The 16,478-nt window shown below is 41.2% G+C and overlaps 1 protein-coding gene across 1 annotated transcript; it reads left to right on the top strand.

Moving 5' to 3' along the window:
* The first annotated feature begins 7,829 nt into the window (after positions 1 to 7,829).
* Positions 7,830 to 14,318, top strand: chchd1 (coiled-coil-helix-coiled-coil-helix domain containing 1). The gene is made up of 3 exons (XM_028603740.1): positions 7,830 to 8,187; positions 10,501 to 10,619; positions 13,652 to 14,318. The coding sequence occupies exons 1-3, from the start codon at positions 8,049 to 8,051 to the stop codon at positions 13,760 to 13,762; spliced, it is 369 nt and encodes a 122-aa protein (XP_028459541.1). The 5' UTR covers positions 7,830 to 8,048; the 3' UTR covers positions 13,763 to 14,318.
* The last annotated feature ends 2,160 nt before the right edge of the window (positions 14,319 to 16,478 follow it).

A 16,478-nucleotide genomic window follows, 5' to 3' on the forward strand; every position in this document is an offset into this window, starting at 1 on the left:
AGGCATTCACTTTTCAGTAAACCAACCAAAATTGGCCACGAAATTCATGATCCAATCACAGCATGACATCCTGCTTTGCATGTCTTCTCTCCTTGCTATCTGCTGGCTTTTCAGGCAAATGTGCAACCCTCCTCCTCCTCCCCTTCCACATCCGGTCATCGTCTACCACAGCGTCCTGAGGCCCTTTCCGGCAGACAGCTCCTTCGTTCGGTTTCACCAGAAACCTCACAGATGACACTGACTAGATGTGTTACTGTTCTGTAATGAATCCTGATTAAATTCATTTTGTAACTTGTATCGTCATCATCATATCAATCATATCCATCATGTATCCATCATAAATCTTTAATGCAAGAAGTGCATCAGACCTCATTTCAGCACCATTGCTGTCCATAGTATGACCTGTTAATAGACACACACACACACACACACACACACACACACACACACACACAATGAGTGACAACATCAGTTTACTCTCCACATTAATTCAATTCAATTCAATTCAATTTATGCATTAGGACTTCATTTATTAAAGGATCATTCAAGTTTATTACAATTGTGTATTATTTTGATAGCTTTTACTATAATTTTCATCACTTATGATAACTGTGTACTCAGTATTAAAATATTACATTTGCATTTTGATTTCAATACTTTCAGTTTTCTTAGACGTAGCCTGTTTGATTTTATTATATTAGTGGTAATATTATATTCTACTGTGTTGGGCTGAACTCTCAGCACTGACTTGTCACCGGCTCAGATTGCTAATCACAGTTCATCATCATCGCTTTAACACACACTTTACACACTACTCCATCCGTTCTCTCTGTTACTAACAGCTGTGGCTGTGGACAAGCACTTAACAAGGGGGCAGGGTGAGGTGAATCCCCTTCAAACCCCAACACAGACAGACACACACACACACACACACACACACACACACACACACACACACACACACACACACACACACACAAAAACTCCATCCTTTCCCTTTCTATACCATACTATGTTCCCGCATTATACCAGCTGTTGCTTTCCCTAGACCCTGTACCCCCATTTATTATTCAGTGCTAAATGACAGGCAACCATACACACACACACACACACAGACACAGACACAGACACAGACACACACACACACACACACACACACAGCAGGGGCTCTCTCTTTATGTAGCGTAGCTGACTCATACAGTCAGCCCACATGGGCCTAACTAGTTATGCTCAGCCCCAGGTATCAGGCCCACTCATAATCAATGAAACATTATTATTTTTGGCTTGTTTCCCAATGTTACAGTAAGTGCTACAGAAAGCGTGAATGTCACCGAAAACCAAAAATCAGTCAGTCATTCCTGCCGGAGGGCTTTCACACACTGAATGTCAGCGAAACAAAGGAGCTGGTTTTGCACTTCGTGATGGAGCAGCAGAGGAACTACACTACCCTGAGAATCAAAGGGACACTTGTGGAAATGGGGAGCACCTTTGGTACCTGGGAGTCCACATCACTGAGAACCTAGACCTTCCTCCACAGCGCTGCGGAGGAGGGTCTGGCTTGTCCACATAGCAATCCAGGATGGGAGAAAAACACACTCTGGTTTATTGGCATTTCTTTAAACCAATCACAATCATCTTGGGCGGTGCTAAGCGCCCAGCAGAAAATTGCCTCGGGAAGGAACTTGTTTTGGTGGAACGTGTACGTTGAAAGGTAGTTTTAGTCGTGATCCCACCAATGTATATCTGGCTCAAGGGTGTTTTAAGCCCCCAATGTCTCCTTCCAGGCAGCGCTGCGACCGTCAACTTCAAGGCACTTAACCCTTACCTTATACTATGTCTCATTTCCCTCACTTTTTCACAATGCACATATTATACACCATTTAAAATGTTAAATTGACCCTTTAAAATTAATTATATTACAGTAAGACTCTGCTGCTATGAATCACACCACTGACACTTTATCATGTTATCTGTCCCCAAATACTCTGTATAGTTTCTATTTTTTTGTTTCTATTTTAGTTCTTATACCTCTTGTTACTTTCTATTCTTAACTTGCACTGCTGCAACAACCGAATTTTCCTGCTGGGATCGATAAAGGTGTGTCTTATCTTATCCTCCCCACAAACACTAATGAGGGCATGGACATGTTGGTTTTTACAGCGTTCTCCGATGTTGTTCTTTTTTAAAGAATGGGTTTTCCTGCTCCATATATGCTGCAGTAGTAATGGTAATTACTGTTTTTGTGTTTGATGTACTCGTCCTTTTTATGATGTGATGTTACATCTATTTGATCAATCACAATCTACAGCACTGCCCCAATGCCTGAAAGTATCTGGAAAATGGATTTAGTATCACCTACTGAGCACTGCCCAGACTTAGTTTCAGGAACTTTACCTCAATGTGGACAGAGAACAGTGGAAACAAAAGTGAAACCTGTTTGTTCCTGCAGTGAAAATGTGCTGTAACTGTTACACAAGAAGGATCAAAATGACGCAATGTTTTCTGTTCTAGTTCTAGGAGCAGACAGATCCTTTGTCTGCAGCTGAGGCTTGTCTGGCCTCTGTACAAGAAGTCCGAGCTAACAAAGCAACAGTGAGCCAGCCTGGCCTCCCACAGACTGCTATGCTAAATATGCAGATCTGCTGGGGGGCTTTCAGGGCTGAGTCAGACTCTGCCAAGGCAAACTCTGAAGTTTCTCTGATGGAGGGGTTAAAGGTCATGTTACAGCTGGAGAGGCAGAAACACAAACAAGGCGAAGATTAAATGCTGAAAGGCATTCCTCATCTCCCAGCACCAAACAGGTCCTGACCCACAGGAGCACAAGAAACAATTGGTGACTCATTTATGGCTATGCCTTCAATTTGTCACTCGTCTGTAAGTAAGCAAATACGATTTTGGACAGGAAGCCGATAAGATCACATCATTGCCAAGAAATTAAATGTTAAAGTTTTAGTGCGTAAGTTTTTGATATTAACGAACGTCCGTTCTATTCAAGCCATTGATAAATGAGTTGCTACAAAGCTAATTAACACTCTCTCTGGATTTCTCAATATGGCTATGAAAACAATTGCACAGAAAATATCACTACAATTACTAACTTGTGATTGGGTGGGCAGCCTAAAGCCCGCCTCCAAAGTTGCCCACTGCCCTGTCTTCTCATCGTTATAGAGCCCTGAAGCAGACCTGTCCATTGTCAGCCAATCACAACAACAGACCATTTTTCATTGCTTTTTAATTTTTTGACTTTGACAGCAGAAACTTTTTTTTCTCTCCATTTTTGGTTTTGAAACAAATAACAGATTACGGATTATCCCATGACCAACAGGAAAGGGTAAACTGCTTCATCAGCACATGAAAGAATGGTCTAACTCTGTCAGGGTGATTTATCAGTCCACATGAATCCTCACAAAATACTCTGTGGGGGTAGATCAGCTGCTCACTAGCTTAATTGAGGAAATGAGGTCTGCCTCATTAGGTCCTTTCTGTAGGGAGGGGCTGGGCAATCCTAAAGTGTAAAGCAATAGGTAACAGTTTTTGCAGCAATTGACATTTTTATATTATGTTGGTGCTTGTGGTTGTGTAAGCACATATGTGTGTATATATATACACACATATGTGCTTACACAACCTTATACTTATACTTATACTTATATATATATAACTAGGAATGTCAGCAATCACATTTATCTACATGGAACGGTATTTTCCACATTCAAGTGTCTTGTTTTTCTTCAGTTTGGCTCACCCTCTACCCACCGGTACAGGTGGTGGGTGCCAATTGGGTGAGGCTGGGTTAAAAGGGCTTGAGGAGAGGGGGGGAGGAATGGGCAGCTTGCTTGTATTTTGTTTGACTATGTTTCTTGTGTTGTTTTGTTAATAAACAGCACTTTAAAAGCCTCCTCTCCAGTCTTCCATCGGGACACTGTGGATGAACTGATCCTGGCACAGAATCCAAACCCATATTTCTCCTAGTGCAGTGAGAGCTGTGTTCCTCCAGGTGAAGAACGTGCACAGACACAGAGAATAGCACACAGCTTCCAGGCAGACAGGAATGTGCCGGTGTGGTAACTCGAGGACAGAAAGCATACACAAACTGTTTCTAACATAGAGATTTTATTTAAATCAGAGAGAGTGTGAGAGGGGGAGGGGGGGGGTGACCATTGTCAAGGGAATTTTAAGCAAACTTTTAAAATGTTGCAAAAAAGAAAAACGCTAATTAGATCCATCAACTGGTTTAGAGCAAATAAACTACACTACGCAAAGCGTAGTTTGGTCCGTGCAGAGCTTAGCGCCGCCCATGACGATTGTGATTGGTTTAAAGAAATGCCAATAAACCAGAGCACGTTGTTCTTCCATCCTGGAATGCTGTGTGGACTCGCCAATGGTCTGGCAAAGCGAGACTAGTTACACATTGCTCAAAGAGGTATTAGAGAGCCAGTGCACACCACTGGACACCATGAAGTTAAACTGTGAAAAAGTGGTGAAACTGGGAAGTATCAATAGGCTATTTGATTTTTAGTCTATCAATTAAACTACAACTCATCTAGAAGCTGTTTTAAGTGATCACAAGCTGGGAACCACTGAGCTAACAGAAGGCCTTTTTAAACTGATTTGTGAACAGGCAATCCAAATAGAGCTAAGCTGACTGTGACCTTTATGTTGAATCAGTCCACGTGTTTTGTTACTTATCTGTCTGAACTGGAAAAGTTTGAAATGTGAGTAGCACTGTGTCAGTGCGTGGGTGTGTTGTTAGAAAGCTTTTTTTTTTTATTTCTCCCTTGCAATTATCACTTTACTCATACACACGTACACACACTATCAACACCATCCACACTTAAGCATAACATGTTTTTCCAACTCCCTTCAAACACGAAAACCGTGATCACCTGATATGAATCGTAGATCATTCTACCCAATTACTAATAATACGTCCTGGTGTTTGTCAACTGTCCTGTCCAGTCCCGTCTTGTCAGTTCTGTTATTGTCCCGTCTCACTTCCCCCTGTTGTTCTGTTCGTCACCTTGTCACGTTCTATGTATTATGTGTTACACTCGGTACGTGGTGCTTTAATCCCCCCCCCCCCGCCCTTATATGGATCCAGGGTCTCACTAAAACAGGGTGAATGGTCACAGTGGGGCAGCCATTAATGCACTGTAATTCTAAATCTGAATGTAACATACTGTGTATATAAAAAATATTGCTCTATAATAAAAATAAAGTTGTCCTCCAAAGAGGGGGGGTTGGTGGTAGGAAAAAAAAAAGAAAGCTGAACCTGATCTCATTTGACATGGTACCAACTCTTAGTACATGCTGACACTGCATCCACGCTGCATGGGCCCTCCAACAGGCTGATGTTAAGACTCGCCCTGCCTTCTCCATGAATGTCATGTAGCCATAGGCCATGCGCCACAAGAATGCAGTGCAGAGGACTTTTTCCCACTGGAAACTGTACACGACCGTTCTTTATCACTGTCAGTGAGCTGATAGCACAGACCAATGCCATGTCACAATGGGAGTAATCGGAAATATGAGTGCCATCATGGCATTATATAGATTGTATTTAAGGCATTGGTCTTCAATTACCAGTCTCAGTATCAGTTGTTAAAGACAACTTCCTTCTTCCCTGGGTACTTCATGTCATATTTTGGCAAATCTAGTTACATAGACTGTATTATACTGCTACACTACGTACACTTCTTGGTATGTTTTTCACATATATTTAGTGGCAAAAACCATGTTCTCTTCTTTCTAACAGAATTTCTTCGACACAATTGTGTAGCCTTGAAACATTGCATGGGTTGTCAAATTGATGAATGTCTGTTGAAGTGCAAGGATCTCTCGGCCAGTGTAAAAAAAGTGAAGTGCAAAGATAAGAAGGAAAGAATGCACTTTTTCGAGAGGACTGTGCACTGTGATGCTAACTAAAGTCAGTAATTAATTACGACTGAGGGCTGTGATACTGATATACCTAAACATCACAACATATAGGCCGATTTAACATGAACACATAACATGAACAGCCATAAATATGCATGGCCAAATATACTGGTCGGGTCTTACGCTATCAAATTCTTCTATAAAGCAAACATTTCCATTTATTTATTTTATTTTAAAATGTATTAGCTATAATGATAAAGCACAGCTCACATTTCATGTGTAATAATTAAAGAGGAGGAATTATGGAAGATTAGGATTTAAAGTTGATGACACTTCAGGTATCATCAAAGGCTGGTACATCTCGCCACTTCATCAACCTGAAACTGGGATAGCACAATTCTAACAAGCCATTTTACATTTAATTCAGATCAGGTTTTTATAGGCCTGCTTAAGCAATAGCTCACAACAGGCCGTAGTATGTTATGATTATATCACAACAAAGAGAACTTACAGGATAGACTACAGCACACAAGGAAGACCCCGGAAAAAACGAAGATTGGACAAAGAAAGCACAGAGACTATATACACGAGGTAACGAGGGTAGTAACGAGGGACAGGTGACATGAAGACTGATTAACAGGTGAAACACATCAGCGCAGGGCAGACAATCCCAAAAGGCGGGAAAACACAAGGCAGGAAGTCTGATAAGACATGACACAGGAGAAACAGGAACTGTGTTCAAAAGTGTTCTCTATCACGGAAACAGTGCAACATATAGAGTGTTCGTCCTTTTGTAGTGGTGTTCGAAATTCTCCGCGGTTAATTTCATTCACTATATAGTCCACTATAAAATACCCACAATGCACAGCTAATCTAACCTACTGACGCAACGATGTTTTCAGTGTAGTGTCCGATGTGGTGTAGCCAGATATTACTCCACGTTACAAATGGAGAAACTACAGAGCACTTGTTCTATACGTGTGATATGATCCAAAGCTTATGGAAATCATTGCATGGCTGGCTAAGATCCAAATCCATAACTATAGAATATTTTTATTTCAAAACTATCCAGTTAGAAATAATTTTAAAGCACAAGAAAATTTGAATTCTTGGTTAATAATGTTATAATAATAATAATAATAACTAAATACTACATACATACATGTGGGCAGTGGTGGCCTAGAGGTTAAGAAGCGACCGGGAGGTGACCGGTTCAATCCCCAGACCGGCAGGATAAAATCTGGGTGGGGAAAGTGAAAGAGCCTTCCCCTGATTACCACCACTGCAGTGCCCTTGAGCAAGGCACTTAACCTCCAACCGCTCCAGTGGAGCTGCTCAGTGGCCAGCAGATCAGACTGTGGTTGTACCGGGCAGCTTCCAGGTAGGAATGTGGAGCTGTGTGAATCGGATCAGGTCGTCGTTGCAAATGAGAAGTTGTTCTCAATCGACTTCCCTGGATAAATATATGGATAAATAAACTAAAAATTTAAATAAACTACAAATAAATAAAGGTTAAAAACAAATTTTGGTTTGCAAAAACTCCCCCATTGTGGAATGCACTACAAAACGAACTTTCTATGCTCGACAAAAACACTTATGTCTGAATTTAACTTTTTCTAACCCCTTACTCTTTTTTTAAAAATTATTATTTTTATTATTATTATTATTATTATTGTTGTTGTTGTTGTTGTTGTTGTTATTATTATTATTATTATTATTATTATTATTATTATAATATTACTAGTAGTGGTGTTTTTTCATGTCTTATACAGTTGGATTGCACATTACTAACATAATGAGAGTTTTCTTTTCTACTTTTTTCTGTATATGCACCTCTGGTATTGACTATTTGTATATGTACACACTGGCGATGTACCTATGTTCTTTACTAAATAAAAAAAATAAAAATAAAAACATTAGTGAGAGTTACGACAGCACCCAGATGTCGCAGTGGCTGGCTGCCGTAAACACGTGGCTTTTACGACAATGAAATACATCTGACGGCAAAACATGGCGCTACACTGATGAGATTGGTGGAATGAACGAGTCGTAGTAAAGTCTAGCCTGTTCGCCTTTTTCCTTCTCTGTCCTCTGACAGAGCTCCGTAGACAGCAGCGCAGCGCCGGGCTCAGGCGGCTCAGTGAGGAGCAGCGGGGGGGCTTGGCAGCGAGATGGCGGCGCAGGGAGGCGTCGTGTTCCAGGAGAAGGTCAGCAGACTGCTCAGCAGACAAGACGGGAAACCGGCGCTGAAACCCAACCGGCCTCTGTTCCTCAGAGACGCTGTGGCTAACCGTAAACTCAAGAAAGGAGGTATGAAGACCACGGTTCACCCCCACCCCCCAGTGTACCAAACCTGGTGGTCCACCGGGCCTACGTTCCCCTTTACCGGTCCTAAACCGCTGTGGATTAGTCTGAATCTATTTTTTAAGACCGTTTTAACTCCAGTTACAGTGCGGCGGCTCCGTTGGAAACGTAGCTAGACGTTGTCATATTTTCAAATGTCCTGTAAGCTTTTAGCATTGACTTTACGCAAATATGGCCCGTATGGAATCTGTATTTGAAGTTTTTTAAAGGTGCCCTGCCACACGTATTTCATTACTTTGTGGTAATGTCTGAAGTTCTACTGTGGACTCTGTAAAATTTTTTTGTGGAAAAAAATGCCTTGGTTACCTTGTTTCAAGCCATTCTAGCGTTGTATAGAAAGCCTACAGGAAGACTCAGCTCGATTTGTGCCAGTTCTCATTAAACAAGCTAAGCTGCTTGACTCTGATTGGCTAACAGCTATCCAATGAGAGCCTGGCTGTCAGCATCCTTTACCCAGCGCAACTGGGTTAGCTCATGAATAGTAATGAGCTCAGGCAACATGATGTCAGACTGACCAGCTTTTGTAATTGGCCTGATTTCTCCTCTTATTTCTGTTCAGTGGCTAGAGCTGACAGAGGAGGTAGCAGTTCATTTTCACATTCACAACATAACACAAACACATATGGACCTAACATATTTCAAAAAATGCAAGTAAAAACGGTTTTGTGTGGCAGGACACCTTTTTAAATTCTCAATTTTGCGATTCTGTTATCACAGAAACTATTGGGGTCTACGTTAATGTTGCCATCAGTCTGTGACTGGTCCGAGCCTGGCCCGACGGCCAATTGAGAGCCTGTATGAGCTGGCCAGTTCTAAACAGGATCTGCCTATTTTCTGCTTCCAGCTGCCCTGCTGTATAACAACAGCTTTCCATTTCCTGTTGTGTTGACCCAGTAGCCAGCTGACAGGAAGGGGACGGTTGTGACAGGGGTTTTATTTGGGTTCATCATGCACATAGAGGTTTATGCCTCAACGCAGAGGTACAGGGTTCGAGTCTGACCTGTGACAATTTCCTGCATGTCTTCCCCCCCCCCCTTTCTCACCTAGCTGCCCTGCCAAATTAAAGGCGGCAAAGACCAAAAAAGAATCCTAAAAAAAAATGAAATTCATTCTTAAATAAATTTTCCATGCCCTTATAAACAAAGACATTTAAGATGGGTGATTAAGTTACAAAATATACTTTGTACAGCCTCTTCTTAATGTCTGCACGCTCTGAACCCCTCTACACAGTTCTGATACTCACATCACCATACATGACACACGCGCTACTGCCTAAACAGACTGACTGGTCATATCTTTTGTAGTCTATTTCCACAATGTTCTACTTTCGGGAGTTCTTTGTTGCTGCCGGAAATTCCGCCGGATGTCCCTATTTTTTGCCGGATGTCTGTCACCTTCCTCTTTCTTTGTGTTGGTGTTCTAACTAGGGCTATGCTCGATTAAAGAAATTCTTAGTCGACTAACACTCATTCAATAGTACCGACTAATCGATTAGTTGATTTAATCGACAGATCTGCAAATCTGAGTATCTCCGCAAAGAGTCATGCAAAAGCACCACTTAAATTCTTGTGTTTACCAGAGATGAGCTCGTACGTTTCTTGGAAATAAGTCATTCAGCGTGAAAAAAGCATAAAACATGACTAATCGACTAAAGAAATCAAAGTTGACTAAGACCAAAACGACTGATTAGTCGACTAATCGACTAAGAGGGAACAGCCCTACTTCTAACCTCTGGTGGATTTGTGAGGACTATGGTTAACTGCTCCTCAGATCTCTGCAGGGTAAATCCAGACAGCTAGCTAGACTATCTGTCCAATCTGAGTTTTCTGTTGCACGATTAAAACTACTTTTGAACGTACACACGTTCCACCAAAACAAGTTCCTTCCTGAGACTATTTAGCAGAGGTACCGTGGCTCCGTCCGGTGCTTAGCACCGCCCAATAGGATTGTGATTGGTTTAAAGAAATGCCAATAACCCAGAACAGGTTTTTCTCCTATCCCAGAATGCTGTGTGGACTAGCCAGACCCTCCTCCACAGCGCTGTGGAGGAAGGTCTGGCAATGCGAGACCAACCAGACAAGAACTTAACAAACGAACTACAGCTGAATGAAAGCGACAGTTGTCATTCTATACGGTGAAATCAACAGTCACCGCCACTTCCGATCTTTCGAGTCCTTCACATTGTTAAGCCGCGGTTGATTATGCAAGACATGAATCAAATAATTCTGAAAGGGTAACCATGAAGCTTGTTCTCCACAGAGGCCACCTGTATCACAGAGATGTCTGTCATGATGGCCTGTTGGAAGCAGAACAACTTTGTGGACGGTCTGTGCTCTAGTGAGATGAACGCCTTCTACACTTGTGTTAACAAGGCTCAGGTATGTGTACATACAGAACAACACAACTGACAAAAAAACAATGATTTGTACGGTCAGGTGATACGCGTGTTCCAATAGGAATGCACCATTCTATAGGGAAATGACACATTCACTGTAGAGCTGGGCGATATGGAGAAAATCAAATATCCCGATTTCTTTTTCTTTTTTTGACCAAATACCTCGATATCAATATTGTGGCGATATTGTAGGGTTGACAATTGGTGCTTTCACAAAATATGCACACAATGAGATTTTTGATAAATAATCATCAGTTATGTTGATATAATAACTATGTGGGTAAAGGCAAATAATAGAACAGTTACAACAGTCTGGTGTGTTCAGAAAATTACACTCTACTGTAATGCAGCCTTTAAAACCAGGAAAAGGCAACACTTGTGTCATAATAGGATATCCAAAATCTAAGACGATATCTAGTCTCATATATCGATATCGATACAATATCGATATGTTGCCCAGCCCTAATTCGCTGGAATTATTATTTTATGAAGTACACAAATAGTTGTTGTACACACTAGGGCTTTATGATATGGATTAAATAATGTCACAATATTTGTTGGAGGGGGAGTCGATTCTTAGTTCTCTCTAAAGGTTATGGCTCGATGCAGGAAAGTCAATAATCAGAAATGTAATCAGTCCGTTGTGTCTGCCTTAAGCCTGCTTCACACGGGACGATTTTAAAATTGTCGGCCGATTTTCCAATCCTGAGAGACCCCACACACGGTGATGAAACATCACGGGTCTAACAGTTTTGGTGGTGCAGTGTGTGGTGCGCAGCACACGGCAACATCAACACATCACACACAAACCGATTTGACTCCCGAGCATTCCCGGGTCAGACGGGAAATCTCGCAAAATCCCTCAAGATCAAACGTGACTTCGGAGTAAACAATCATTGCGGACGAAGAGGATGCAGTGGCGATAGTTTGTAGTTTGTTTTTAACCGAAAAAAAACGTTATCAAAAGAAAAGGCGATGGTCAAAGAAGACAACGCTAGCATGGACTATATTGCTACATCATGATATGGAGGTGACTAGTTTTTTCTCATAGAAATGTCGTTACGTATTACACAGATTAATTACCGTTGAAATAAACGTTCATATATTTGTTTCCATGTACTCTGGTGGATGCAGTTGTGGATGTAGTTATGCCCATCAACTTTATTTATTTTACACAGGCTGCGTGCTCGTTTGTCCCCGGGGGGACACCACACACGATGAGAATTTGGGCCAAAAAAATCCAACATGTTGGATATCCCTGATTTGAGATTTTATATATTCCTGACACGGCAGGAATATCTGATCAAATTATTTTACCATAATCGGAGCATCTTTAGGATTGTCGGGAGGGGTGAATCGAGGCTGAAATCGGCCAAATTATCCTGCCGTCTGAACCAGGCTTTACATAAACAAGCTGCAGATCAGAAATGATCAACAGGTCCGAGTCTTATGACGGAGCAAAAGTAGCAAGTAGTCGCAAGAAAAAAACAAAAAAAACTGTGTAGAAAAAAAAGTGATGCATCAATAATGGTTTTGTCATTGCATCATAGCCCTCGGTTGATAGTCAAATGTTTAGCTATTCCTCTGCCTCCTTTTAGAGATAATTTAACATGTAATAGGCTAAATGTAGTCTTTTCATTCCGGTTAGCCCCCAGTAGTCAGTGCTGACCTATTGTACAGTGCTCATCATAAGTGAATACACCCATGCTAAAGTTGACTAAAAAGAGGAATAAAAAGATCATCTTTTTGAAATTGATCTTAATGCCTTAATTTAAAAAATGAGGGAAAATCCAACCTTTAAGGACACCAATTTTCTTTGTGATTGAGTAATGTATCGTAAATAAATAAATGTTCTTCCTTAAAATACAGGGGGCATAAGTAAGTACACCCCTATGTTAAATTCCCATAGAGGCTGGCAGATTTTTATTATTTTTATAAATTATTATTTCATGGATCCAGGATACTATGCATCCTGATAAAGTCCTCTTGACCTTTGGAATTAAAATAACCCCCGCACATCATCACATACCCTTCACCATACCTAGAGATTGGCATGGGGTACTTTCCATAAGACCATCTCTCAATGCAAATCAAACCAGCTATTAAGCTAACTGAAATAAAACCATGCCTGGGTAGCGCAAATCTCTTTTTTCCAAAATGAGTCGTGAAGCTGACAGTAAAGCCCAACTTTACTTCTAATGAAATCAAACAAAGAGAAGTGTTCTCCCCTTGTCTTAAAATAGTCAAAAATGTATACTAGAGTAACCTACTTCCTTGTCCAGCTGCTGCAATAAATATGTGGAGGAGAAATCCCTGCACAAAATCATCTGCGAAGTGTTTGATGGTTATTTATTTGTGCTTTAGAACATAATCACTGCCAAACAATCATAAAGTAAGCTTTATTTATCTCTCTGTACAATGAAAGATTCAAGTAGCTACAAAACACTAGTTCTGCTGGCGTACAGCTGGACGGGTGTATGTGACGTTAGCTGTTCACTGAATATGACGTAAAGCCCCGCCCATTTCTAGCACTTAAATTAATTGTTAAGCATTGCTCCCGGGTGATCTCTGAATTGTCGTGGCCAGGGATGTACCCATGTAGACTGGCTTGGTTTGAATTTCCAAAAGGAGGGTTGAACCCTGATCAGACAACCCCAGCCCAACCCTGGTAGTCGGTGTGAAAGAGGTATACTGTAACTTGCATTTAACTAATCTAGGAGCAAAATGAAGACTGTCCTAACACTACAGAGCAGTCTACAATCTCTTTGTGGAAATGGTCCCAGACCTTGGGAAGTCTCTCCACAGAGGAAATGTTAAGTTTGTGCTGCGTACAGAGACCTCCCCACCTCATCATTCACATGAGCCATTTAGATACCAATGTTTTCTGACCTCATCTTGCAGAGTGGTGAAGCTTCCCATTCTGGGCTGCCAATGTGCAAAAGTGTCCTAGTTGTACTTATTAAACACATTGCTCATTAAAAGGCACTGGTAACTAATCACCCTTCTCTTTCTCAGGCCGCTATGAAGAATAAATCTGAACAGAGCAGCCTCCAGGGAGGACGTCTGCACCCAAAACAAGCCACAGCCCTGCTCAGGAGATATCCCAACCTGCGCACTGAGATCTAGGAAACAAACTTTTTAATGCATAACTTGTACAGACTGGAAATGTGCAGGTGAAGTCTTAGAACTGGATTTCGTCATTTTAAGGAGTTGTAAGCTGCTGTATGATTTAACAGAATATCATATACATGTGTTAAATTAAAAAGGAAGGAGCAGAACACAGAAAAGGGGGATTTCAACACAAACACACTGCACCACTCCTTTTAATATGTAAGATTAGTCAATCATTTCACATCGCTGAGTAATACTCTGTAATGGGACAGCCTTTGTATTCACAACACACTGCCTTTTATGGTCTGAAATATAATGTGACTTTCCCCTTGTGTCCTCAATTGGCTCTGATGAACGTGATGGCATTTATTCCTAATCCAATTTAGCAGAGTGGTCTCCTTCAGTGCAGAGATGTTATTAGTGGATGTAATTCATCTTCTTGGGTTTCATGGCTCCTGGCTCGCAGCTTACTGTTATCACTAAACTTTGTAAATGCCTCGTCATTCCTGCGGAAGCTGAGGTTGGGGGTTAAGAGTTGTTGAAATAAAATCAGCCTAAAGATTATCAGTAAGCAGAGCTCAGTGTGGTTTATATGGATATTCCTAAATGGATTTAAAACTGAATTTACATGTTTTTTCTTGGACTGTGCCCCATTTATTTCCATACTACACACTAATTCAAAGCAGGTTTTGAGTCTGTAGTGTGTTCACAGTATTAAGTGACAGTATGATTACTAAAAAACTGCATTTTGTTGAATGTGCACTGCTGTTCATGTACACCCTTCTCCCACAATGTGATCTACAAAGGAAATGGAGGAGGCCAAATTAATGTTTTCCCCATAGACTGTATATAATAGTGGATGTAGCATCCGTGATGTCACTTATTGGTATGTGGATTGCCGGTTCAAACATAGACAGTATATAAGAATGGACCAGCAGACCCCGTGTCTCTGGACGGAGACCAGTGGAGGATATCAGAAGTCTCTTTCCCGGTGCTGGCTGAGTGTTACTGAGCAGCCTCCAACTGAGCTTGAAGACGTAGATGTGACGTGAGCAACCTGTCTGAAAGTGTGAAGTCTTCTGGTAGCTGTGCCGAGAGAAATCTCAATCATTCCCAATCTTACAGATACGGAGACTGTAGGTGTATGTAAGGAGATAACATAGACACAGGCTAATTATTGATCAATAACATGCTAGTTAACATTAGTAATTAAACTTAAACAGCTAATATAAGGCCAAACTGCCTGCTAGCTTCTCCTGTACTATACGGTAATTCCTCTACTATGCGACAGTAAGTCGCTTGGTTATGACCCAATCGTTAGCCTATTTTTATAAAAGCGTCTGCTACGGATCCATAACGTGAGATACAAGGTAATGGAGCCTTTTATACATTGGCGTGTTTCTTTAGAAATAAACAACGGACAAATAGAGTCTTTAAACGCTTCAGATGTAAAGTTATTCGCTGTCAAAGTGACGTCAAAATGAATGGGAGTCAATGGGATGCTAACGGCGGGTGATCGTTTAGTAGCATCAAAATGGCGCCATAGGAGGTTGGAGTTCTGAAGCAAAGCATACCCCCTTGGTTTCTAGTTTTGAGATTGGGGGTAGGGGCGTCGCCATCTTGGTTTTTGCAACAAAGCTCAAAGATTTGTTCCAATCAGGAGTAAAACACAGACGACCCCCTAAAACAAAAAGTTCAGTGCTGTTTTAATGTACACAGTGCCATGGTTAGCATCGCTAAGGCTGCGTTCCATTTACCTCGGAAATCCGAAGCCTCATCTGAAGGGCATGACCTTCCTCCACAGCGCTGCGGAGGAAGGGCTGGCTAGTCCACACAGCATTCGGAGATGGGAGAAAAACATGCTCTGGTTTATTTTTTTAAAACCATCACAAGCTCAGCGCCGCCACAATGACGGTGGCGCTGCAAAATAGTCTCAGGAAGGAACTTGTTTTGGTGGAACGTGAACGTTCAAAGGTTGTTTTAGTCGTGCAACAGAAAACTCAGATTGGACAGATAGTCTAGCTAGCTGTCTGTCAGCTGAATAGAGTTGGTCTGTGCCCATATATGATCAGTCTTGTTATTCACAAATATATATATATAATGTATATGTGTGTATATATTTCAAAACAAGAGCTATGTAAAGACTGTTTAACTTCACATCTACTTGCATTTTTCTTTTGAATTAAATTGTTAATTAAATATTCAAATAAATGATCAGCGGCTGATCACATATTTCAATTCATGTTCAAATGCGTCCTCATATGACAAAACAGGACATCCAACTGGATGTAAATCACACAACTTTGGAGTTTTTTTTTTCTTTTTGTTAGCCTAGCATTTCCTCCTGCTTCCTGTCTTTGCACTAGACTAAACTATATTTACTGGATGCAAATAGCATACATGAAATTCATATCACTCCTCTCATCTGACTCGATAAGCAGTCACATTTAAAGTTGGACTCTTCTTTTGATGCTTTATGCCTTTTTAATGACTCCCCAATATTTTCCTGTTTATTTCTGGCAGACATTGACGTTTCGTTAATGACGTTTCATGTTTTGTCTAAGGGACAGGAAAGAGTTTGTGCTATACTTGCACCCAGCATTGTGAGAATGTGGTATGTTTGCCGTTTCCTCATTTATCTGCCCGTCATTATATAGAACCTTTCCCCACCCTGCTTATCACTTATCACTTCCTCCCAAACATCGAGGCAGCAGAGGAAACTCCTCCACAG

The sequence above is a fragment of the Perca flavescens genome, chromosome 17 (assembly GCF_004354835.1).
Source record: "Perca flavescens isolate YP-PL-M2 chromosome 17, PFLA_1.0, whole genome shotgun sequence".
Classification (NCBI taxonomy): Eukaryota; Metazoa; Chordata; class Actinopteri; order Perciformes; family Percidae; genus Perca; species Perca flavescens.

What these genes read in the sequence shown, in the direction of transcription:
- chchd1 (XM_028603740.1), top strand. Translation starts at nt 8,049, where the DNA reads ATGGCGGCGCAGGGAGGCGTCGTGTTCCAGGAGAAGGTCAGCAGACTG. An exon ending in CCGTAAACTCAAGAAAGGAG is followed by an intron (nt 8,188 to 10,500) that starts GTATGAAGACCA and finishes TGTTCTCCACAG; the next exon opens with AGGCCACCTGTATCACAGAG. An exon ending in CTTGTGTTAACAAGGCTCAG is followed by an intron (nt 10,620 to 13,651) that starts GTATGTGTACAT and finishes TCTCTTTCTCAG; the next exon opens with GCCGCTATGAAGAATAAATC.